The following is a 25,848-nucleotide window of genomic DNA, read 5'->3' on the forward strand; positions in this document are numbered from 1 at the left end:
CTTTGAACGAGGTTTCTTTGACTGCATAAATGTCAGGTCTATATTATATCCTCAAAGAGGCGTTTCATCGACCCTTAAAACACGAACTGTCATAACAGTGAACGGCCACAATAAAGATTTCTTTCCATGGGAAAGAAATTGCATGGCCATCCTTGTTAATTTGCTGTTTTCCCCACCGTAGTGTGATCTTGGAGTTGGTATATTTAGTTTGGGGAGTGGGGGGCACAGACCCCCATGTTGAGGGGTGGGGGGGAGCCCCTCCGCTTTGTAATGTTTGAACTGATGTGTTCTTTCTAGGGCAAGTGATTTCTTTCCCAGGGAAAGAAATCACTGATGTGGCTATTCTCTGTTATGACAGTTCGCTTTTTAAAGGTCGATGAGAAAGCATTCAATGGAACTCCTCTTCGAGAATATAATATAAACCCCTAATGTCAGGATTTTCCATGGTTAAGAATGCTTGCAATGAGTGCAGTTTCATGTTTAGACTGCTAGGGTTTAGCAGCATGACCTTTAATTTGTGTTTTGTTGAAATTTTCGTGTTGGTAGTTTTGACATCATGGCATTGCCTAAAAAAGGCACTATGGGGGAAGGCAAGAACCTTTGTCAAAAGACTGAAGCTCAAGGGAGAGAGATGCAGGCCATCTCTGGCAAAACATCATGGTTGGTCGACGATATCATCCCAAGCTGTCAGGTACTGGATCCCCTTAGAATGACACCAGACACTAAGCCAATTGTTAAAGTCAATCATTTTCTGTTTGTATTGAGGCATCATTCTGGGTGACAGTAGAATGCTACTTAAGAGAAGGGACATACCTGCCTGTCACAAGTATTCATCGAGCTCGGTTATATCTGTCTTATAGTCCAGGGAGGTACGTCTCAATTCGTTCACGCCAACATGGACTATCAGAGAGTCATAGCAGTACCTGTTGAGAAACTTGAGTAATATGGTGGATTCTGGCACTTGACAAACAACTAACTATGACTTTTTCCTTATACAGCCTGGGGAGGGGCACATTTGTGTGTCTCACTCTCTTATGACTAATATGCAGGGTTTATGGTTAGGTTTTAGTGGCTGTGAAACACAGGTGTGTGGACTACGTGTGGTGTATGGTGTGGTGGGTTGTGGAGTTTGCATGTGTTTTTGACTCTGAGGTCCCTCTTGCTTGGGTATGTTTTTGCTGAGGACCTCTGCATATGTGAGTCTGTTGTGTAGATGTGGGTGGTGTTTTTGAGGTATGTTTGTGTTGACAACTTTCTCAGTGCCAGATATACTGGCTTGTGAGGGAGAGAGCATAGACTCTAGGTTCATAATGTAATTGCATCTCTCACAAATTGTGTTGCTAGGTGGTAGTAGTAGTAGAGGGGTCCTTGTATATGAGACAGTTGCTACACTCTCTCAGGATGCCCATATCAACCAGACTGGCAGGATAAACCAAAGGAAAATGTCCATCCATATTTGTCAGAATCTGAGGGAGGGAGGCCAGAGAGAGCTAAGGGTGGAAGGTCTAAGATGAGTACTACTAGGTGATCACACAAGTGCTACTTAAGGGAAAATTTGTAGCTGGAATACCACACAATGGGTTAAAAACAGTGCACTTGCAGTGTCCGACATGCAAACAATCCAAAACCAGTGCAAAACATGGGGTTTAAATAAAACAAAAATCTAGCCAATCCTGCTAGCCTGGCTTTCTTTACCAATCAGCTTCTGCCAGACAAGGTCCAAGCAGTCCTGCTACTCTCACTAGCAGAGAAGGTAGGCTCCTACCAATACAAGATGGCTACCAGAAACACAGAAAGCAAACACAAGATGCCAGAGCACAGAAAGCAAAAACAAACAGCTCTGAATGCAGCAAACCTTTATCCAGACTATGCTACTCAGTTTAAGGGTTAAGAACACAGTACAACTCGCAGAAAAACACAGATTAACCACTTACAGACCGAAACAGAATTCACGGTATGAGAAAATACAGTTAACCATTAATAAATTGCAGTAAATAGTAATGAAATACAGTGATGAAATGCAGTCAATCAGTAAATTACTTTAAAACAGTGCAAATGTGATAAATTAGCTATAAGGCACATATAAAAATGAAAGGCAAGTGCAAATGCATTAAAATAAGTGACAACAAATGAAAAACTACTTAGATTGGTCTTGGAGCCTCAGGAATTTTGTAAAAATGTCCCAGAGATGATGCACCTCAGCAGAACCTGAATCAAATTAATTAAACAAAAGAACCATTTATAAGTATAAATCAGCGCAATTTAACTATCATGTGAGCTTCCTAGTTGAAGATGTTTGGGATCAGATTATTCTTAAGCAAAGTATCTATCCTTACTCTACTAAAATGGTGTTGCATAGCATTTGCCATGAGGTAATCACCTGACTGACAATTATGTTTCTAATTGCATAGAACAAAAGTGTTCAGAACAATGGACCAGCTGTTTGTCTCTCTTTCACTCACTCGGCTGGGTTCTCCATTTTCTAAAGTTACATTGACCAAATGGATCACAAATTGTATTTCCTTGATTTATTCTCAACAAGTCCTCTCTTTACCAAAAAACACCGAAGGCCCATTCAACTAGATCCATGACCATGTCATCTATCTTTTGGTCTAGAACTTCCATTGATGATGATTGTGCAGTAGCCACCTGGTCCAATGCTCATATCTATATTACTCATTATAAATTGGACATAATTTCCAGAAGCAGAGCTGCTTTCAGTTCAGCAGTTCCCTGGAATATCCTTCCATGAGGACCACAAAAGATTTATGTAGCTGGGGACTGTGACCCATACGTTGAGGAAAAATGAAAAGGATAACATCAGATATTAAAGTTATGTACTCACCATAACTAGGCTTTTATGTTGTCCATTTTCATTTGTCCTTAATTCCCCTCCCTCATTCCCCCTTCCTGTCATCTTCTGGAGTGACCTGATGGACCTTTGCAATCTGTAGTTCCAGGTTTGAGCCCTGCTATAATTTTCTCTTTTCTTATTTTATTATGTACTTAAACCTTTATGACAGCAAACTTGATCTGAGGTATTGGGGATAGATTAGGACATTATGGGTAGAGGGAGAAGCCCTAGAGTTGGCTTCAAAGTCTGTAGAATCCATCCGATTTGGATCAGAAGAGGTGAGATCTGTGACCCGTACGTTGAGGAAGAATGAAAATGGATAACACAGATGCTTTGTTATGGTGAGTACATAACTTCAATTTATCTGTTTTTTATTCTGGATTGTGCTTTTGTAATTTCTTTGTTAAATTTTCTGAGATCCGTGACATCCCCAGAAAGTTCTTAAATAGGTGTAGGTGTAGGTGTGTGTGTGTGTGTGCGTGCTTGCACAAGCTGAAGGGAAATTCTGACATGATTTTTCACAGGCAGTAGTCTTCTTTGCTTTTGAGAAGATCACTAAGTATATTCCAGCAAACACTATGTCAACTTCCAGAAACTAGACTTTAACCAGTAGAGAACAGTCACACATGAATAAGATTTGATGCATACCAGTTAGCTGCCAGGTGAGCCCACTGCATCCATGCTGCAACAAAGACAAACAGGAAAGCCATAGCTAACTGTTAAGAAATCAGCATACAGAAAGTATGATGATGGACTCCATTAGTACCACTGAGGTCTGCAAACATTTGTTCTTATTTGGAGCTGAGTTATGTTCCTCCAACCTAGCTAGTGTCTAGAATTGATTTTTTTCATACGTGCCATGATGACTTCTGAGACAAACAGTGTGATTTTTTTTTTTTTATGTTTCTGTTACTGCTGCTTCAGCTGTCTCAGAGAGAGAAAATATTGATGATTCGGTGGGTAGATGCAGATAGATATATGCCAGATAAGGGTGTCCATGTAACTGGAATTCTGCCAGCTGTACCTGAGTTGACTGCATTTTCAGCTGTATTGCTGGTCATCATTATCAACAGCTGTGAAGGAGTTTATAAAACTTTTGAGATCTAGACAAACAGACGTGCCTCCCATAGAGTGAATAGATGTATTTCTTGAGGCATGTGCATCTGCACCCCTACTAATGTCATCTTAGGTATTTGATTGCAGAAGGTTTGTGGAGGAATATGTTGCAACTTGGGCAACTTTTAACCCCAACCTGCATAATTCCTTTAGTGGTATCCTCTCCACTGTAATGAAGAAGGCAGTTCTCACTGTTTGACTAATCCTCCCCCTTATGTTCTAGTATTGATTTGGCTGATTTCTTCCCAGATATTTAGTCCATTGTAAATTACAACATGGGCAAGAAGACCACTTGTGGGGTTGGGGATTGGCATAATGGTTAAGGTGTTTACCTTACAAACATAAGGTGCAGGGTTTGATTTCAAATGGGATAACTGACTAAGCTTAAAGTGTCCTACAGGAATAGTTGGTTTAGTACTAGTCTGTGAACCTACTCATCTATTCAGGCTTGTTGTCAGTGTATACATTTTTTGGCAATGTTCTGCCTTTGATGAGGGAGCATTTTAAGTTGGTTTTAATGAGATGTCTGTATCAAAAAAAGAGATATGTGGACTTAATGGGCACAGAGCGACCCAAGCTGCTGGCACCACCACAGATTTTCCTGAAGTTTGGGGCACTATGATGCAGTGTTCTTAAACTTATGCTAATAGCAGCCTGCCCTGAAGAAGCCAGATGGGTACTTTGGGGTCTAGAGACAATAAGAACCTATGTAAAACCTATGTGGCTGACCCAAGAAGTAGTCTGTTTGTAGCCTGTCCTGAGAGAACAAGCTGGCACAAGGCTTAGGCACAATTCCAAATGGTAATGAAAGTAGAATGCCAGATCACTTTGGAAAAAAAAGTGCATACCTTGGCTACCCATGCATTTCAAGCAGTTAACTGTCAGATACTTTTGATAAAGTGGAACAGCCAGCTCAGATTGTCCATGGAGTTAAGCACACAGTAAAATGTAGTTGTGATGTAGTAGAGGCCTTCATAGACATGACAGCCACTGGGATAGTATTGCGGCATGCCTGGATCAAATTCTAAACATTAACATATGAAGTTAAGGGGAAGCTGCTTGATGTGCCCTTAGAATGAAGGCTAACTGTTTTGGGCTACTTTCACAGAAGCCTTTCAAAACCTTTGAAAAGGATAAACATTTGGAGACAGTAAACATTTTCTACCCTCTGGTTACTAAATTCAGTAGAAATTACCAGGCTAAATAGCCTTTCAGCAGGGAAAAAACTGAGCAGTGCACACAAATAAATGAATTCAAGAAGAAGATGGCATGGCACAGTGGCAGAGAAAGAGACAGGCAGCAAGACAAGGGAAGGGTGTAAAGTCTTCTCCCACCTAAGATCATATTGCCTAGTACTGACTCTTTTGCTTACTCCTCTTCATCTACTTTTCCCTTGCTCCCACCTTTTGGGTGATAGGGTTGGGTCACTTCAAAGAGAATTGGTTCACTCTGGTATTGAACTGTTTCATGAACTGTTTCATGAGTTAATACTAGGCTACTGATCCAGTGGACCATTTGTAGCCTAACTGCATGATCCCATATTGAATTTATCAAGACGTGAATTATTACCAGACCTCCAAACAGGATGAATTGCTTCGTATCTAGGTATGTCCCGTTCCATAAGGGCTTGAGGTGCCAGACCAAGGGTGTACTTACGATTACCCATACAGTCATCTAGGTTGCACTTAAAAAGAGTCAGGGATGTGTTATGCTTTGCATCCGCAAGGAGTCTATTCCTTAGAGGTATTCTTTGTAATAGATCTGTCATGTCAACAGGACCTATTTGTATGGTGGTGAAAGCTCAGATCTCTTGAGTAGAAGTTTAGAGCTGGGTTAGTTTTGTAGACGTGAAGTATTCTGCATGGGTCTGGATTTTTTGAGGCTGTGCAGACTAGGAGGGTCCCCTCTCAAAAGTGGATATAACCTTGGAGTGAGTTAGAGTTTTAAGGTGGTCAGGGTAGCTCAAGGTGGACATGTTGACATTCTTAGTAAAGAAATGATGTGATCTATCAAGCTGGATTGTTTAACATTATACTTTTTAATTGACCTGATGAAGCAGGAGGAGTAGAGGGGGATGATAACTTCCTTCCATCTAGAAGATATACTTCTGGTGCATAGTGCATAGGGGGTCAAAGAAAGAAACTGGAGAACTAATGTTAGATCCCAAGGGGGAATTGGTTCTTTAATTTATTAAAACTCCCTTTAAAAAGGCTTTACAAAGTTTGTGTGACATAAGGGATGACCACTCAAACCCTATATGGAAGTTAGAAATTGCCACTAGATGAACTTTAATTGTTGAAGTAGAAGAACCAGATTGATTGAGGTTTGCTAAATAATCCAAGACCTTATGAACAGGCATTGTATAAGGATCAGGATCGTTCAAAAGGGACCAATTTGCAAACTTTTCCCATTTACTTTGATACAGTTTCCTGGTTGAAAGTTTGTGATGTGCGACAATATTTTGATGGACAGGAGAGGAAAGAGATGCATGCCTGGCAATCATGGGAATTGGAGAAGCCATGCTGTGAGTTTGAGGTGACGGAGCTTCGGATGCACTATGCCCTCCACTAGGACAGCAAGTCTGGAGCTGGATCCAATATCCATTATTCCCGAAGAAGATGAGGCCAAAGGAAGGGAAACCAAACTGACCAAAAAGGGGCAATGAGGATTATTAGGTTCTCCGAACTCTTGGCTTTCTTTATAAACTGGGATATCAAGGGAGTCGGGGGGGGGGGGATAAGGAGACTGAGGGGCCAATTGTGGAGAAGAGTGCCTCTTGGTGACTCCCCTGGAGGAAGTATTAGGGCAAAGTAACTGCTGAACTTCTTGTTTAGGGAGGATGCAAAAAGATTGCAACAAGGTTGGCCCCGTGATGAAAAATCTCTTTCGCCAACACAGGCTCGAGAGACCACTCGTGAGGCATGAGAATGCCGTCGCTGTGAGAAAGCAGTTGGAAGAAATCACCCATTACCAAACTCTTAGGGCTTCTCGACATAATGGGTAAGGTTTGGTCTCCCCCTTGTTTGCTGATATACCAAACTACCGACATGTCTGTTTGAATTGCTACCATTCTCAGAGGAAGTCATCCTGGAATGCTTGCAACACTAACAGCACTGCCCTCATCTCCAGAACATTGACGTGTAAGTTGGCCTGTAATTGGGACCACGTGCCTTGGGCTGTCCTTCCCAGATAATGCCCTCCCCACCCTATCTGGGAAGCATCCGTGGTCACTGTGGCTTGGGGTTGTGGAAGAATGAATGGTCACCCGAAGAGAATCTGGACAGAGTGGAGCCACCACGAGAGATGCTTTTTGTGGTGATTGATAATCATGATTAGATGAGACATTGGTTGATGTATTGGAGACCACTGGGAGGCAAGCAACCATTGTAAGCCTCTCCTGTGATATCTTGCTAAGGGAACAAGAGTAATTGAAGCTGCCATTCAGCCTATTGCTTGTAGGACTAATCTGGCTGGAACTCTTCAGTTTAGGATAATTTGTTCAACCTGAGATCTGATTCTTTGTAGCCTTTGAAGTGGAAGTGAAGCAATTCCTGTGTCAATGTTAAAGCGAGCTCTGATGAATTCTGATTATTGAGAAGGTTGTAAGTTTGATTTTTTGTAAGTTATTGTGATGCCTAGAAATGTAGAGTGTAATCTCTTGCCTGTTCTAACTGATGCCTGGTGGTAGTAAGGAGCCAGTCGAGATATGGAAAACACCCAAATCCTTGCAGTCTGAAGGGAGCTGTAACCACTGCCATGCATTTGGTGAATACCCTGGGAGGTGAGGTGAGTCTGAAGGGCAGTGCTCTGAATTGGAAATGACTGGCTCCCAGCTGGAAGCCCAGGAACCTCCTGGAGCATTTGTCCATTTTTATATAGTACTACGCTTCCTGAAAGTCTGTAGAGCGCATCCAGTTGCCTTTTTCCAAGAATGGAAGTATCGACTAAACCCGGACCATCAGGAATTTGGTTTGCTGAACTGACTAGTTGAAGTGGCTAAGATCCAAGATGGGTCTCCAGTCCCCTATTTTTTTTTTTTTTTTTTGGAACTAAAAAGAACTTTGAGTAAAACCTGGATCCTATTTGGTCTGGTGGGACTTTTTGGATGACTCTCTTGTCGAGCAGTCTTTGAATTTCTATGACTGCTGCTTCCCTGTGACTGGGTGGAACATCCGGGAGTCTTTTCTGGGTTTTTGAAAGTAAAGATAGTGGAATTGTGTAACCTCTGGATATTATTCTCTGCACGCATTTGTCCGTAGTTATTAGTTGCCAGGTAGGTTGGTGCAGAGAAAATAAAACAAGGATCAGCACTTGACTCTGTGAAACACAACCAACCACAAAACGAATTGACCTAGGTTTCGTCTTTATTCAGTCTTCTTCAGAATACTAATAAAAACAATTACAACCATACAAGCTTAAATAAGAAACAAGTCATGACATCATTACTTAATTGATTAATTTACATTCATCTTACTTAAAGTAAACTGAACACACTAATACAATGTTATAAGTAAAAAGTACTGAATAATGAATCATATGCAGTACTAGTTAAAAAACATATAATAAATAAACATTAATAAAATGCAATAATTATAACCCCTTTATCCAAGAATGTGTTTTAATTTTAAAATTGGGGCAATAGTGATATAATCATTAATGCCAGGGGATACCATGGCATTCAATTTCAGTTGACACCTCATTTCACTAATGTCAAGGTGAAGATCAAGGACCTTGCCCTGTACATCCATAACCACTTGTTGAATTACACAAAATTTAAATGTATGCCCACTATTCGATTCAATGTGTCTATACAATGCATTAGTTTTTTTCTTTAATCTTATATCTGACAAATGCTCTATAATTCGGTCTGTAAGGGCTGTACTAGTTTTACCAACATAGTATGCTGGACATTGACCACATTATGCTAAATACACCACATTTTTGGTGTAACAGTCAAAATGTCCACTGAGCCTAATAGAAACACCAGCCACATTGAACTTAGAATTTGTAGGACATACCAGATGACACACACTACATCTACCACATTTAAAATTCCCAATGTGCCTCCCAGTGGAATTGCAAACATTGCCACCCTTCTCTAACAATTGTTTAAATGTTTTTGCCTTTCTAAATACACATCTGGGAGGGCTACCTAGCTTTTCTCATACCAACTTATCAAGTCTAAGTAACTTCCAATTGTTGAACACTATATCCCTAATGAAAGGTGCATCAAATGAATATGTGGTAATAAAATAAATCCCACATTCCTGACTCTCCTTATCAGCACTATTCACAGCTACTTTACTGAGTTCAAGTTGGTTATTGACCATAACAACAGTATCATCCATACCCATCGTTGAGGGTTCATTATTCAATCTGCCCTTTAATAATGACCAATATGTACCATCTACTCTCTTTCGCTTAACTTCATCTGCTATAACCTTACACATACTTTCAGGATATCCCCTCCTTATGAACATGCCCATAATAAATTCTACCTCCCTCAAAAATTCCAACTCGCCACTAGTCATCCTGGCAGCCCTGACCATCTGGCCTTTGACAATTGCTTTTTTCTGGTGGTCAGGGTGCCAACTGGAGTAACTGAGATACGAGTTGGAAAAGGTAGCTTTCCTATGGCTAGTAGATATTAAGGCATGCTCAATGGGATCAATTTTCAAATTAATATCTAAATATGTGATTTCCTCTTTGCTAAAGGCATGGGTGAACTTCAAAAAATATACTGTATTATTAATATACTCCCAAAAGCAATGGACATCTTCAACACTACCATCCCATACTATGAACAAATCGTCTAAAAAACGGGTGTAGTGCCGAATCTTAGACTTGAACCCACTTGCAAAAACATATTCCTGCTCCCAGAATGACATGATGTAGTTTGCATATTTATACGATCCTGATCATATAACCCAGTTTTAAAAAGCTGCCACTCCACTTATTTCATGTGAAAACAATGATGTAACTATTAATTCTGCTTGTAAAAGCATAGGATCAACCATGGGTTGTATTGAAGCGAACATTGATGAGGGAATTGAATGTTTGATTCAAATTGCAGAGGAACAATTGAAAATGGCTAATGGAGAGTGTATTAGCAACCCTGTGGTTGTATGTAACAACCATGGTGACTATAAAGTTTACAATTTTTCTAGTAAGGTTATTGATTTACGACATGTTGAGTTGTTATCAAAGGGATCTACCTTTGTTCCCCTTGTGAGAGATAATTTAAGTGACATTTTGATTGATTTGAAGTTATTAACAAGGAAGATGAATTTGAAATTAATGTTTCATGATACTCTCGGCGGTCAAAGGGCCGTTTTAAGAAAGCCTAGTAGGTTTATGCCTCTTTCTAATAATACTGTAGGGTTGTTTGAGAACATTTGCAAACTTGATATTAGAGAACATATTAATAGGAGTAAGTCTGGAAGTGGACTTGAGGCATTTAGCAAGGCAAACAATTTAACTAGAGAAGAATATTTCCTATTAAATGAATTGATTAGAGATCAGTCTGTTAGGTTTATGAAGCCAGACAAAGGGCAGTGGCTTAGTAATCATGGATAGGAATGATTACATTAATCACATGTTGATTATGTTAAATGGTGACACCTATGAGGAAAGTAGTTTAAATCAAGTCAATATTGCTTATCCTAAAGTGAATTTGTTAGTGGAGGATTTACTAATGCAAGGGCAAATTGATGAGTTGGAGTATTCCTATATTAACAATGAGTATCCTGTGGTGAGTAGCATCTTTGGAATCCCTAAGATGCATAAAGGGCTAGATAACTTTAAGTTTAGGCCTATAGTTGACGGTAAACATAGTAAGACTTGTTTTATAAGCAAATTTTTGGATTGTCAGCTACAAAAAGGGATTAAGTTATTTGATTACATCACCAAGGATTCTTGGCAGTTTTTGGAAAAGTTAAGGAATGTCAAAATTAGTGATAATACGATTTTGGTTACCAGTGATGTTGTCCATCTTTTTTTCTGTTCTACCTAATGACATTGGTTTAGAATGGTTGGAGCGGCAGCTTTTTAAAACTGGGTTATATGATCAGGATCGTATAAATTTGCTTGTAACTTTGATGGAGACAGTATTAAACAACAATTTCATCTTTTTTGAAGGACTATATTTTAAGCAAGTCACAGGTGTTGCTATGGGGCGGCTTGCGCCCCCATCTATGCAAACTACATCATGTCATTCTGGGAGCAGGAATATGTTTTTGCAAGCGGGTTCAAGTCTAAGATTCGGCACTACACCCGTTTTTTAGACAATTTGTTCATAGTATGGGATGGTAGTGTCGAAGATGTCCATTGCTTTTTGGAGTATATTAATAATACAGTATATTTTTTGAAGTTCACCCATGCCTTTAGCAAAGAGGGAATCACATATTTAGATGTTAATTTGAAAATTGATCCCATTGAGCATGCCTTAATATCTACTATCCATAGGAAAGCTATCTTTTCCAACTCGTATCTCAGTTATTCCAGTTGGCACCCTGACCACCAGAAAAAAGCAATTGTCAAAGGCCAGATGGTCAGGGCTGCCAGGATGACTAGTGGCGAGTTGGAATTTTTGAGGGAGGTAGAATTTATTATGGGCATGTTCATAAGGAGGGGATATCCTGAAAGTATGTGTAAGGTTATAGCAGATGAAGTTAAGCGAAAGAGAGTAGATGGTACATATTGGTCATTATTAAAGGGTAGATTGAATAATGAACCCTCAACGATGGGTATGGATGATACTGTTGTTATGGTCAATAACCAACTTGAACTCAGTAAAGTAGCTGTGAATAGTGCTGATAAGGAGAGTCAGGAATGTGGGATTTATTTTATTACCACATATTCATTTGATGCACCTTACATTAGGGATATAGTGTTCAACAATTGGAAGTTACTTAGACTTGATAAGTTGGTATGGGAAAAGCTACGTAGCCCTCCTAGATGTGCATATAGAAAGGCAAAATCATTTAAACAATTGTTAGAGAAGGGTGGCAATGTTTGCAATTCCACTGGGAGGCACATTGGGAATTTTAAATGTGGTAGATGTAGTGTGTGTCATCTGGTATGTCCTACAAATTCTAAGTTCAATGTGGCTGGTGTTTCTATTAGGCTCAGTGGACATTTTGACTGTTACATCAAAATTGTGGTGTATTTAGCACAATGTGGTCAATGTATAGACACTTTGAATCGAATAGTGGGCATACATTTAAATTTTGTGTAATTCAACAAGTGGTTATGGATGTACAGGGCAAGGTCCTTGATCTTCACCTTGACATTAGTGAAATGAGGTGTCAACTGAAATTGAATGCCATGGTATCCCCTGGCATTAATGATTATATCACTATTGCCCCAATTTTAAAACTAAAACACATTCTTGGATAAAGGGGTTATAATTATTGCATTTCATTAATGTTTATTTATTGTATGTTTTTTAACTAGTACTGCATATGATTCATTATTCGGTACTTTTTACTTATAACATTGTATTAGTGTGTTCAGTTTACTTTAAGTAAGATGAATGTCAATTCGTTTTGTGGTTGGTTGTGTTTCACAGAGTCAAGTGCTGGTCCTTGTTTTATTTTCTGGTTGACTTGTTTCCTGTTGACGTGATGGAGAGTGTTGGTGCAGAGAAAGCCGTCCCCTGACTGCCTTCAGAGGAGGGAATCGGGCCTCCCTTTAGGGGTGGTGGTAGGACATCCCAAAGAAAGAATCTCTGGACCCCTGGTTCTGCAGGCCATTTCTGCCTCTAGGGCAGTGTCTTTCATTACTTCCCTCTTTGCCATGTGAATCTTGGAAAGGCCCATGGGATTTCTTAAACCATAGTGTCCCACTCCTCTAGTTCCTAGAGTAAGGCCTCTGAGGAGTGGTGAAACATATGCCTACGGCAGATAGGGTCTTCCCATCTGGCAAGCATGTCTCTAATTTTGGGGCGAAATAAGGATGATCTGTCAAACAGAGCATTGACGAATGACACTTTAAAATGGCTCTGCGAAATCACACTTGCACATCCAGGCGTGCCTTCTAATGGCTATGCCTGAACCCGCCACTCTTGTTGTCCCTTCAGCTGCATGAGCAATGAGCCTCATGGACGAGTTAGAAACTGCTTCGAGGGTAGCAAACTGAGAAGTAACTTTTCCCCATACCCCTTCAGCTACTGCTCCTGAGAGGGAATCCGAGAGCTCTTTGATCAGATCCCGCTATAATCTCGTGAAATGTGCCATATAAAATAAGGGACCTGAGAGTAAAGGTTGCTGAAGCATAAATGCACTTCCCAAACCTATCCTTAGTCCTAAGCTCCTTGTTGGGAGGATGGATAGTCAGACTTTCCTCAGCAAGTTCCTTCTTAGTGGCTGCTGCTATCACCATTGTGTGAATGCGTATGTCTTTAGACCAGTGTTGCTCATCCTTGGGTGCTGAGAGGATCTGATTAGGTCTCTTCGGGATCGGTTCGATGGAGTCGAGCATCTTCCACGCCCCTGTGCGATCAGTTTAATAAGATCTTGAGTGGGTGGAGAGATCGAAGAAGTAGAGGGCTGTGCACGAAAAGCCTCCAGGTATACCTACTCAGACGAAGGCTGGAGGGAAGACCAGCCATCCCTCTGCTTTAGAATTTCCAAGATGTCCCCAAAGGAAACATCATCAGGTGGTGACCTGGGTGAACCTTCCCCCTCATCGAAGTCTGTATCTTCGGTGAAAGACTCCTCCAGGGAGTAGTGCTTCCCCTTGCACTTTTTCTTCGTGGGTACTTCCTTGCGGGAGGGGGTATGCTCTGAGGAAGTGTCCAAGAGGAAACCCCCAAGGTGGGTCTATCCTGGAGGATTTCTGATCTCTGTCCTGGGAATGAAACCAATGGAAGCTCAGGTCAAGGGGATGTGGAAATGTGTCCCAACAGGGTTGGCAGAGACTGAGTGTCCCCAATGGACAAGGCCTTCTCCATGATTTGGAAGGCCTGCCCCTCACCCATAGAGGGATGAGGGCCTGGAACTGAGATACCACCCCGCACCGAGGAGGTGACCCTCAAAACCGAAGCCTGAATCGATCTTACAAATACCGAAGCACCAAGGGCCATGGATGGTTCTAAAGTTAAAAAAGCCAATCCATGCCCCTCAGACCCAACCAAGGTGTCTCAACCCAGGAGGCCTCTGGTGCCGAAGGGCTGGAGGAACTCAAGGTGGCTCTCGGAACCAGAGACAAAGTTGCTACTGGAACAGAGACAGTTGACACCAGGAGTTTTGGAACTGAGGTCTCCAAGGACTCTCTTGGAGTTGGGGGAGGACTAGGTGCCATAGCAGGAGTGGTTCCGAAGCCAGGGTGGCTAGGAACTGAAAACAGTTCCCTCACAGTAAGGAGCTGATCCACCTGTCACATGATGTCAGCCTCCGAGAGACTTTTAGTGAATCGAACTGATGCCATTGCTGGAGACCTAGGGGGTCTGACATCGAAAAATGGGCTAGGAGGTCTATCCTTAAAACGATCACTAGAAGGGGAGTACCTGGTCCTTGGTACTGATATCAACTTAGGACGTTTCAGTACTGGTGTGTCTGTCTGTACTGAAGAAACCAATGTCAGCACTTAAGTTTTTGTTGACTTGGTGTCATGTCCGGTCTTCGGTGCCGTAGAAACGGTCAGTACCAGAGATTGCCTAGTTGCCTTCTTTGTCGGTTCCAAACCACTTGGAACCAAGGAAGAACACTTTCTCAATGAAGAGGAACGGTCTACTGTTTTAGACAGGGAAATGGCCTCTTTGAGGTCTGTCTTCAAAAGTCCTTTTAATATAAGCTTATTCTTACATTCAGTAAGAGTTCTGGTGGAGAAGCCATGGCAAATAGAGCAACTTTCTTGAAGACGGACTTCACCTAAATAATAAACACACAAAGTGTGCGTGCCTGAATTGGGCATCTTGCCCTGACACTTAAGACACTTTTTAAAGCCTGAGGTGCCTTTAGATTTAACTGGCGAGTCAGCCTTTTCAGCTATTATGCAAGGAAATTATCATCGCTCACAGAGTTTTTTTTTTTTTTTTTTTTAGGAAATATAGATAGCAATAAGGGAGAAAATACCAACAATAGAATACCAGAAAAGGTAAAAGAGAAGTACCAACTATGATACTTTAACAGAAAACTACCAGAGGCAGATAGAGAATGAATAATAGGCTCACACAAGTGGGAATAGAGAAAAGAGGAGCAGGTAAAAAGGAAGTTCAGTTTGTTTGTCTTTTCGGCTTTTCCTGGTTAGGGGTCGCCACAGCGGAACTCCGGTCCGCTAATGATTGGCAGTTGGCTTTTATGGTGTCGAGTTGCCAGCCCGACACCCAACCTTCAACGAAGGCAAGCCCATTCAACGCATGTCTTTCGAACGCCCACTCGACCGTGGTGAGGACAGTGCAGACTCCACTGAGAAGGCACTCCCAACCCAAGCCGAGAATCGAACTGGAGAACCTCTTGCTGTGAGGCAACAACGCCACCGCGGATAAAAAAAGGAAGTTCAGTAATAGAATTAAATAAGTTTACAAAAGGAGATATCGAGAAAAAACTCACTGCATTTGAAGTAGGGCTCCAGAGCTGTTGAAAACTCATCTGACACATGAAGTGGCAAACAAGATCTGAGGTCATTTTGAGAGGAGCATTATGGTTAAAAGCCTGGCTCAAGAGTTTGGAAGGCATGAGCTGAAATAAATGGCCAAGTAAGTTCCAAGGCTCAGAACGAGCCCAACAGTTAAGGATTACATGAGGATTGACAACCTCAGATTCAGTGTTTTGTGCTACCACATTATCTGGGCTCATGGAGGTAGTGTTATTAGCCTTGGAAAAAGCACCAAGACTTAGCTCAGAAGAGATCAGGAGGGTGGCATAGACATACTAACTTGCTGTGGATAATTAGGCAGAGCGAGAGAAGAGTAACGCTTGAGATTAATTTTTCTACTAATATGTTGGCTGTGTCCTCAGGGGATGAGTATGTGGTGTAATTTTATATCATCTCGAAGCATTGTTGGGTACTGCTTCTGAGGTTCATGACAACTGGAAAAAAAAGGCTTTTGTGGTTGCTTTTGTAGGATTTGATTTTATGCCCAAGTTCTTTGTTGATCTAGGTGATGTTTGCTTATGAGTCTTTGTCCTCTTAATGTAGAGTATAGTACTGGAGTTTCATGTAATGGGTTTCTTAAATTTACCACTGTATTTGTCCTTATGAGGACTAAGGCCTGAGTGTAGGACTGGATCTGGGTTTAGAACTTATCCACAAGTAACACTGCTTACAATGTGGGGCCATTTGTGTGAGAATTTCATCATTAGCCTGTATGATACAAGTGAGAGGGACAAAGCTTTTAGAAGGGCAACATATTTTTAATGATTCTGGACCCTGTATTTTCTTCAAGAGGAAGTGTTGCTGTCATTCCAGTTAAGTATTTGACCTAGTACATACCAAAAGGGGCATTATAGACATTATCCTCGGTCAGCCTAAAGAATATGGAGTACTGCTGAATGACAACATCCATGGACCTGGATACCATACTTTTATATTATAAGCTATTCGGTGGAAAATAACTTCCTTACAGTACTGTAAAGAATACATCTTTTGTTAAGGCTTCTAGCATTGAGTAGTGCCACCTTAATACTGCTCTGATTTGTGAATGGCTGTATATTTAATTTAAGGAGACTGACCTTGCCCAAGAAGTTTTTGCAATATTTAGATGCCATAAGAAGAGAGATGCAAGTCATCCTTAGCAAAGCAGCCGGGGCTGTCAATTTTCACCTCCTAGGCTGCTCTATATTGGATCCCTTTAGACGTACACAAGTAGCTAAGCCAGTAGTTAGTCAAATATCTCTTGTTTTTATTGAGGCATTATTCTTGGTGATGGTGGGATATTGCCTAATACTAATTTCAAACTCAGTTCAAATGCATATTTTGAGATCTCCACCATGTCCCTTATTGCTATAAACCTCCACGTGTGCAATGATCCTGGGGTGAAGAGACTTTTTAGGACCTTAGTGACCCTGGAGATCCTGTCATATGAGTGGCAGCTGTCACTCTCTCTGCTCAGCCTGGTGAGAGCATCTTTGTGTCTGTCTGTGAAGTCACCTATGACAAGGACATTGCCAGGTGTGTACAAGCTTGATCCTGGAGAGCAGGCTTGGTCCTGCTGCCTTAAGGGCTTCTGCATGCTAGTTGTAGGACTTATTTTTCTGGCTGTGTTTACTGTAATGTCAGAACATGTTGGTTTAGATCTGTTGATGCCTGGGTAGCTTGCAGTAGTTAGTTCTGTGAGTTTAGGTTAATACCTATATTAAGGTCTTGTAGGAGGTTCTGGTAGACATTTTTAACTGCATTAACATAAGACAATTTTGTGTATGCTGCTTAGATGTTGGTGGGGGTAATACAGTTTTAAACTCACTGCACTGGACTGGTTGAGAGGGAAAGACCTCCAGTTTAGTGAAATGTTTGCACTATTCACAGATAGATTTTTAGGTTAAGTAGGAGTTTTTCAATGAATATAAGATCATTCTTACACTGCCATGGGATACCATGTAGTCATGTGCTATGTGGCTGTTTATGGAAGCAGGATTTGTCCACACACACTGTAAGATGACTAGTGCTGCCTTGTGATAGTTAATGAGGAACTAAAGTTGGGGGGGGGGGTAATGCAAATGAGAAGTTTTATGGACTGGTGAAACGCAGAATCATGCAGCTAAGAGACAGACTGTAGAAATTTGCTCAAGTCAGCTCATCTGAACACAGCCCAGTAAAAGGTTTTAACTAGAGCAGAAGTGGATAAATCACAGCCATTAAGAGGGTACACTTTCAACAGTTCAAGAGGAAAGAATTTACTTGCACACTCTTCTCACTGTGTAAATACAACTACTAGGATGCTGTACATGGCACTGCTCCCAGTGCAGCTTTTCACAGTACGCATTAAACAAGAAAACAAAAGAATCAATGAAGACGAAAATCTGAAGGCCAACTGCTTTAAGCTACCCGTGGCCTGCAGTAATTAGTCTGGCTTTCACTTAGATCAGGCACTACTTAATCCAAGATGGGAGGTGAGAACATAGTGTCTCTTGTTATTTTATTAGAATAATTTCTGTCTCTCTCTCTCTCTCCCTCCCCTTCAGAATGTCCCTATTCCCCCAGACCTTGCCTTTTTATTCCTGAAGGTTTTGAAGGAACTAGTAACTTCTAGTGAAGTGGAAATGGTCCTTGCTGGACAGGGATGACAACCTACTTCATATGTTTCATTGTCTCTGTCACAAAAGGATGTATTGCCAGCACAGCTAGCTGGAATTTTGTAAATAATTATATGTCATTTGTGAATATCAACATGATTTATATAAGATGCTTGTGTTATAACTGTATTAGAACTGTATGTAATTTGTATATCAAACTGGTTCATAGAGACGTTTGTTGAAAAGGAATTTTATAAAGTATGTGTGCCTAAAATGTATCCACAGTGTGCCCTACTGGAAGAGAACAGAAATGTACATGTACTATTGTAACTTTTAAATGTTAACGGAGGAAACTGGAGGGTTAACTTAGTCCAGCAAACATCAGAAAAATAGCTGAAATTAAATTACTTTATAGGCTATGCAATAAAAGATGGTATCTTTCAGTTTAGAGTCTGTGCTCGGGATCTTTTCTGTTTTTTCTTCGGAGTGAAATAATTACTACCTCTGAAAGCATGAAGGAATGCAATTGTTTTATAACTTCCAGCATCTGCCAAAGATCTGAAGTCTGTTTATTTTTATAGATAGATGCTAAATACTGCCAACTTCCAGCAGTGGGGGTTTCACCTGGGAACTAGGATTCAGATGATAAGAAGTGATGTCATTCTGCAGGCTATCCCAGCAGTAATATTGTAGATATTAATTTGAGAAATCTTGTATATAGAGAGAGAGAGCGCATTCTGTATTCTGCCTTGGACCTAACAACAACTAGAAGATCCATTCACCACATCTGCCTTGCTCTATTAGTAAGTTCTTAGGTTATACTAATTCTCTTCGATACAGTCAGCAATGTAGTGAAGCTTAGTTTAGATATTTTTCTTTCTTTATTTGAGACTGTTCTGCAATGTTTGAAGTATTCCCTGTGGTTTTGAACTCTGATGCCGTTGTGAATATATACAGAGTATTTTCTTGTTATTTTATTATTTATTATGAAATATATTTAAACCTTTCATTGTGGCTGATCTTTGTAGAACTATTTAACTTTTGAGAGTACTTGCATATTTATTTGGTGACACTGTGTGGGCCACTCCTAATAGCCTTGCTCTTGGCCTAGCTACCATATTTATTAATATTATTATTACACAGTAAAATTGGACACCCTTTGTTAAGGGCCTTAAAGTAGCTGTCAGGGGGTTCTGGTGGCAGTGAAAACTACCTTATAGTCTGGCCAAGAGGGGGCATAGCTAAAGTAAACCTGTTCTAGCCTTTCCTGTGTGTGTGTGTGTGTGTGTGTGTATGAATGAATCAAACTTCAGAGATTGTGTGTGTCGTCTTCTTGGGCAGGGACATGAAACACTGATTGGGCAAAGTGTGTTGGAGAACTTGGCTTGGAACCCTGGCTATAAGTTATCAACACTGTAGCTGTGCCAGTGGGGAGTCTTACTGGGGATCTGGAGCAAGAGGGAGAACCCAACCTCAGACTGACTGTCATCTCTGTGTGCTCTTAAGGGGAATTGCACTTAATGCAGAGAGCTGCATCTGGATTACTGTGCGTATTCCTGTTTAACCACTCAGTGAATGTCCCCCACTGGTGGCAGTGGTGAGGATTGAGGCTCCCTGATTACTGGTCCAGTGGAGGGTCTTCACAGTTTCCATGAAGGACAGCAAGTGGAAGCTGACTGAATCTTTTCAAATGGAACAAGTTATTCTTCATTAAATTAATGCAGTACATAAAGCAGCAATAGTATGCAAATGGTTCGGATAACTTAATTTGTTGAGGAAAAGCAGCTGTATTATGTAAATTGTCAGTGGTTGCAGTTGTTTGATCACATTTTCAGTAGTGTAACAGTAGATAAGGCAAAAGGTACAGAGACACTAACAGTATAATTAAGATCTATATGCACTACTTACAGGGTTTGAACAAAGCTTCAGAACGGAAGAAGTCTATATTAGACTAACTTGAATAAACATTTTTTGTGCTGTTTGATTGTCTTTGTCTCTGCCTTTTCCCATTTTATTGGTTTTTTGGGCTTGCCTTGGTGGATTAGTGCTTTTTAAGTTGAAAAGGCTGCAAAGGTAATTAAGAAGACGTTTAGTATCGGGAAAGCAGTACCATTTGACATTGTTCTGAAGATGTTATTTGAGCCCAGCTTTGAATGCCTCTGCTGTTTGTTCTTTTTTAGGTGGAATAGAACTGCATGTGGTTAAGGATAGGGTATATAAAGACCCTTTCACCTTGTCTGGTTCTGAATGATGGTCTTATGAAGGTTGGTCCTTAGTACTTCTGAGTAAGTTGGCAGCATTGGGGGTTTATGGCTTTATAGATTTGGTGTATACTAGTTAATGATCACCAGGGGCTTTTAAACCCAGCCATGCAATCCAGTTCAGTTGTGTCCCTATGTATCATGGCTATTTATTGGGAAGGTATGCTAAGACATTTCTAGAGGTTATGGGGGAAAGGGGTTATGCTAGTCTGGGCATTACTGTCTGCCTCTGTCTCTCTGAGATATGGGAGCCAGACCTGTGGTGAATTCTGATTTCCCGTCCATTGGCCAAGGTTATGTTTAAATAGGGGTCCTCTGAGTCACATATCTGTCTGTCCAACATGCCTTATTTATGTGACCAGTAAAATTTAAAACCTTGGATCTAGTGGTTCTGATGCTGTTTGTTTTACAAATGTGCAAAAGATCCATCAGAGCTGGATCCGAGGATGCCTTGTATGTCAGGCATAAATCGCCTCTCAGTAACCTGTAGGAGACAAATTAAATATCATAGAACTAAGAATAAGGATGGACTAAGTATTTATGTATAGCCTTTTGAATTCCTGTATGTGACTGCAATGTTGTGTATTGATATTCTTAAGGAAGATTAATCCAAATTTTATTTTCTGCCTCCTGGAGTTTATGGGTGGTGGTGGTGGCATGGTGAAGTGTCAGTAATAGCAGATCGTACTGCAGCTGGATATAGGGATATTCCTGACTGGCTGTGGATGAGAGGAGAGGAGATGGGATATTCATTCATATGAGATACTGGGATATGAGATCACGGGGTATTCAAAACTTTAACTGAAAGTGTGTTTTTAAAAGCTAAGACCTGCAGTAGGTGTATTGGACACACTAAAGTTGGTCATAGGTGTGTGCGGTTGTGTGTGTGTGTAGTACAGAACTGCACCAGGGCTTGCCACCTGGCGGTGTGAACATTGGCTGTGAGGGTCACTGTTGATATGACACCCTGACACCATGTACAAAACTGGAAAAGGGAAATGATGCCAAGACCTGTTTTTATGAAAAGCCATTTTAGGCAGTGATATTGGTAGACATACTTTAATAGAAGAGAAAACAAGCCATAGTAACTCTCTTCATGCGCTATACAGTCATACAGTGGATATAAAATGTGTATACATCCCTGTTAAAATGCCAGGTTTTTGTGATATAAAAAATTAGACCACAATAAATCATTTCACAACTTTTCTCACCTTTAACCTTAGTAAAGGTTTTTGCTGAAAGTGTTTTGGCAATCAACAAGTTTGGTGGTATTGTATTTCTAATTGTAAAGTAAGTTCAGCTCATGCCAATATTAAGGTTCTAAGGGCCATTATACCAAACTCAGTGGCAGCTCCTGATGGTCTTATTTTTTGAATAGTATAGTAGACAGCCTGGTGTTTTGTCTTGTTTTTCAGAGTTATTTCAAAGATCCATGGCAAAAGGCTTTTGCCAAGTATTTGGAAGGAAACTACAGTTGTCCCCAGTCAGAAATGTCAGTCTTATCCCACCCTTGTTAATTATGGACTGATTAGCCTAACATATATTCTGGGAAAATGCTTTGAGTGTGTCCTCTTTGGTATGGTTTCCAGCATATTTTTGACTTCAGTAATTTTATTTCCCAACATTTTTTTTTAAATGAGGTCACTCCTGCTTAACCAATCAAATTAGTTTTTATGAGCATGTTAGTAGCTCCTTGGACAATAAGCTTGCAGCAGATGTCATTTAGTTGGATCCTGCTAAGGCATTCTATTCAGTTTCCTGTTATGTTGTTTTAAATAATATTGTCAAGCATAAGATTAATCCTTATATAATGGTAGCTAGCTGACTTTTGGATAAAAAATGTATTAGAATGAATGACTGCTATTCTGGCTACAAAGGCATTAGACTTGGTATTCCACATGAATCTGTTCTGGGTACTGTGCTTTTTGGCTCATTCATGTCTGCATGTCCAGCCATGAAGAATACCTGAGTGAGTGAATTTGACACTGATAACAAAAGTTGGTTGCATAGTTACCATCACTGATAATCAGCATGTACCCCCCCCCCCCCCAGGCTACCTTGAAAGCATCATTTAGAGACGACTAGTAAGGACATGAGGTTCATTGCCAAAAATTGCATGGTGAATGCACTATGATAGTCACAGCCATATCTATCACTGCACCCTAGATAATAGCCTATTTTCTGTGGCTGCTCATGAGGGACCTTGGGGGAGAGGCTAGTGGATTTGAGTCTAAAATTTGATGAGCACATTAAATCCACTATGAAAAGGTGCTATAGTTTAACTGCAGACATTCAGCATTCTGTCACCATAGGGCCAAACAAGTTTTGATTCCGTTATTTACTATAGCTGTTTAGCCTGTCATAGAATATTGTGGGTCCAAAAGTGTTTTTAATGCTTCACACTAGAAGAAGCATGAATGTATCCAGAGGGGCATATACAAGGCAGACAACAGGGGCTAGTCAGTTGTACAAAAGGAGATTTGAACAATTATTGTTATACTCTACTGGATATAGATTACTAAGAGGAGACCTAACATTGGTATTTAAATGCTTAAAAATGAAGTTTTGGCAGCTAAGCTGGATATCTTGTTCGTTAGTCATAATGCTTCCTCAGAGAATAATAATTTGTCTGTAAACCTACCCTCATCTAGAACACTAATCAATTGCTAATTTTTCCATCATGGAGAAGAGGTTGAGGAACGCCTTACCAATAAATTTTTGACATGCAGAGAGTTTAGAGGCTTTTAAAAAGCTACTAGACCCTTTGTTTAAGGACTGTGTTTTTGTCCCCGAGCCATTGATTAAGCAAACTCTTAAATTGCCTATTTAGGCCCTGAGTTTGTATTGCATTTCATTGATCATTGATTTTAGGTAGGGGGATGACAATAGAATGCTTAAAATTGAGAAGCCTGTGTTAAATGTTAGGGATAAGTTGTAGTTATGCGTTACGAGTATTGCTATTAATGGAGTTGCCAGTGTAATGGGTGTACTTTTAACCCAAGGACTTGTTTGCATTTAAAAGATTTTTTTTCTTTTGTTTAACTGTGATGCTAGTAAGAAAAGCACAGCTGGGGAAATCCTGTCAACTGGAGGCTGACAATTTGCATGGTTTTGAATGGAACTGTATAGTTTTTGTATAGTACTGGAAGGACATTTCTTATAGTTCATGGAGAAATATTTGTCATTGTTTACTATTTCTGTGTTATCTATGTTAGTGATTTAACTGGTTAGTAGTTTCATTTGCCAGAAGTGTTTTGATGAGAAGGAAAGAGTTCCTTGCTGCTTTTCTGAGGTAGTTGGCATTAGCCGAATTGGTTACTGTTCCAGTTTTCCTTTCTAAGTTTTAGGTAGATCAGTTGGATTTTGTTTCCATAGCTTGCATGAAGCAACTCTTTACTTCATTAATGTTAATGTAGGGGAGATCCATGGGCATCTTTATTCCCTAACAGTCCTCATTGGTAGTGGCAATAGTGTATTTTAGATGTGAAGAATACGTACTCCCACATTTCAGTCTACAAAGATGACTGGTGCTTCCTCTGATTGAGATTGGAGGGGAGACCCTTCAAGTTTATTTCGCCCCCTTTCTTCCTGTCCATATTGCCATGGGAAATCATCAGCTGTCTGGACCTAATACTTCCCTGTGGACCCAGTGGTTTCCTATCAATAGTTGCCTCAGCAGCCGTCTCGTACAAACGTTTTCCTTAGTGGAGGTGGAGAGATCCTGACCCTAACAATGCCACCTCTGACTACTCTATGTTTTCCCCTTATGCTACCAAAAATAAGTCTAAAAACAAAGATGAGCAAGGTCTTCTGAGTGGGGTGCTACTAGAATAAGGGAAGGGTCAGTATTCCTCATATGAGAGAGTCATTCTGTAGCTTGGTAGAGAATAAGAGAGTTCATAGACAGACAAAGATTGAGGTTGCTAGGCCATATTTCAGCTTTATTCTCATAGTACCTGTGACTAGGTTACACATAAAACTATTCCAGAAACACCTGAGAAGCTTTTGGTAATAACATTTCCACCCTCTTAATCAGTGGATAGCACTCATCCCAGCTAGCTATGAAAAAGGGTTGCTTTGGTGAGCCATTCAGCTAGACATCAGCCTGAAAAATCCAATGACTTTCCAACTGGAAACAAAGGCACTAACCATATATTTCTTCGACATGGTGTGGGGATGATACAGTATGCAGAACTTTCTGGGTAAGAGCAGTTCAGAACAGGACCATGTCTAAAAGCATATTAATGTGAGGGAGATGACCTTTTTGCTTGACATCAGATTGACACTTCTGAACCAAGTGTCCTGTTTTGTCATATCTTCATTTTTCATTTATGCAATATTGCCCACATTAAAAACTCACTTTCCTCACATTTCTTTCTGTAGTTGTGCATGACCTGATAGATTTCCATTTTGATTACTGTAATTCCCTGCACCTAGGATTTTCTGATGGTGATTACTTTAGTTTGACTGTGGTGCAATTTGTCTATTGATTAACTAGAGATATTAAGTGAGATGTGATAGGGCATGTTGACTGTATTTTGACATGAAGTGCATTGTTTATTTGAATAAAGTACATCACTCTTAGAATTTGTCTGAATACATCAGTGTTGTGCCAGATGAGCTTGCACTCCACAGTAAGCAATAAAAAGCTGTTAGAAATGTTTAATTTTTATGCAGGTCTGCAGTTTGAAAGAATATGTTTGATAACTTTTCCATGACAAAAGTGTCTTTTAATTTAAAAATGAATTTAGTGGTACTTCTGGATTATTTTATTCCTCATATTGTTGTCAATACATTATATATTAACCAATCAGAGATGAGTTTTCTTAATTTTTCTATATAATTTATCATACATCTCAGAAGATTTCAGCATTTTTTACATAGCCTATTTGTTTGGGAAATGTCATTATCTGTGCTCATACCTCCTCCTTTAGAATCTTTCTTTTTATGAAGTTAACAGTTTTACTTTGTATTTAGGAGCTTCTAGATTCACCTGGTTGTTCGGCAGCTGAACCTTTCATTGAAGTTTTATTGCCAGTTGTCCTGGACCAGCTACAGATTCCAGAACACTCCCTAGAAGAACTGCTTTTAAAGAAGAAATGTGAGAGAACTGTGAAAGCAATCAATGTTTTGTTAGATATCCTTTGTTGTTAGTTTTTGCTTGCTGATAGCTTTGTTCTTTTAACTGAAAATCAGATAGTTACTTAAAAACGATAGAGCTTAGTGTTTAAGTTTAGTGGCTGTCTGCTGTGAGCAACTGTTGGTGTTTCTAGCCTGGAAGACCCTCTGTTTGCACAAAATCTTACATCCTCTGCTTCCTGCTGATGAAGTTATACATGTGCCCTTATTAGCACATGCTGTGATGTCATGTGCCAGATATAAGAAGGCAAGACCAGCCCAATATTTCCCCATTTTGTTTCTGCTACTTGTATACTTTGGATTC

At 40.2% G+C, this 25,848-nt stretch overlaps 1 protein-coding gene across 2 annotated transcripts in view; it reads left to right on the forward strand.

Annotated features, from left to right (window-relative positions):
* CIP2A (cellular inhibitor of PP2A) overlaps nucleotides 1-25,848 on the forward strand; it is a 2,713,480-nt gene that overhangs the window by 1,212,101 nt on the left and 1,475,531 nt on the right. For both annotated transcript variants that reach the window (XM_044071100.1, XM_044071101.1), the window contains one exon: nucleotides 25,383-25,542. In XM_044071100.1, the coding sequence (XP_043927035.1) occupies nucleotides 25,383-25,542 (160 nt within the window). The remainder of the gene's footprint in view (nucleotides 1-25,382; nucleotides 25,543-25,848) is intronic.

Source organism: Protopterus annectens, chromosome 5.part0 (assembly GCF_019279795.1).
Source record: "Protopterus annectens isolate FY-2018-M chromosome 5.part0, PAN1.0, whole genome shotgun sequence".
Taxonomy (NCBI): domain Eukaryota; kingdom Metazoa; phylum Chordata; order Ceratodontiformes; family Protopteridae; genus Protopterus; species Protopterus annectens.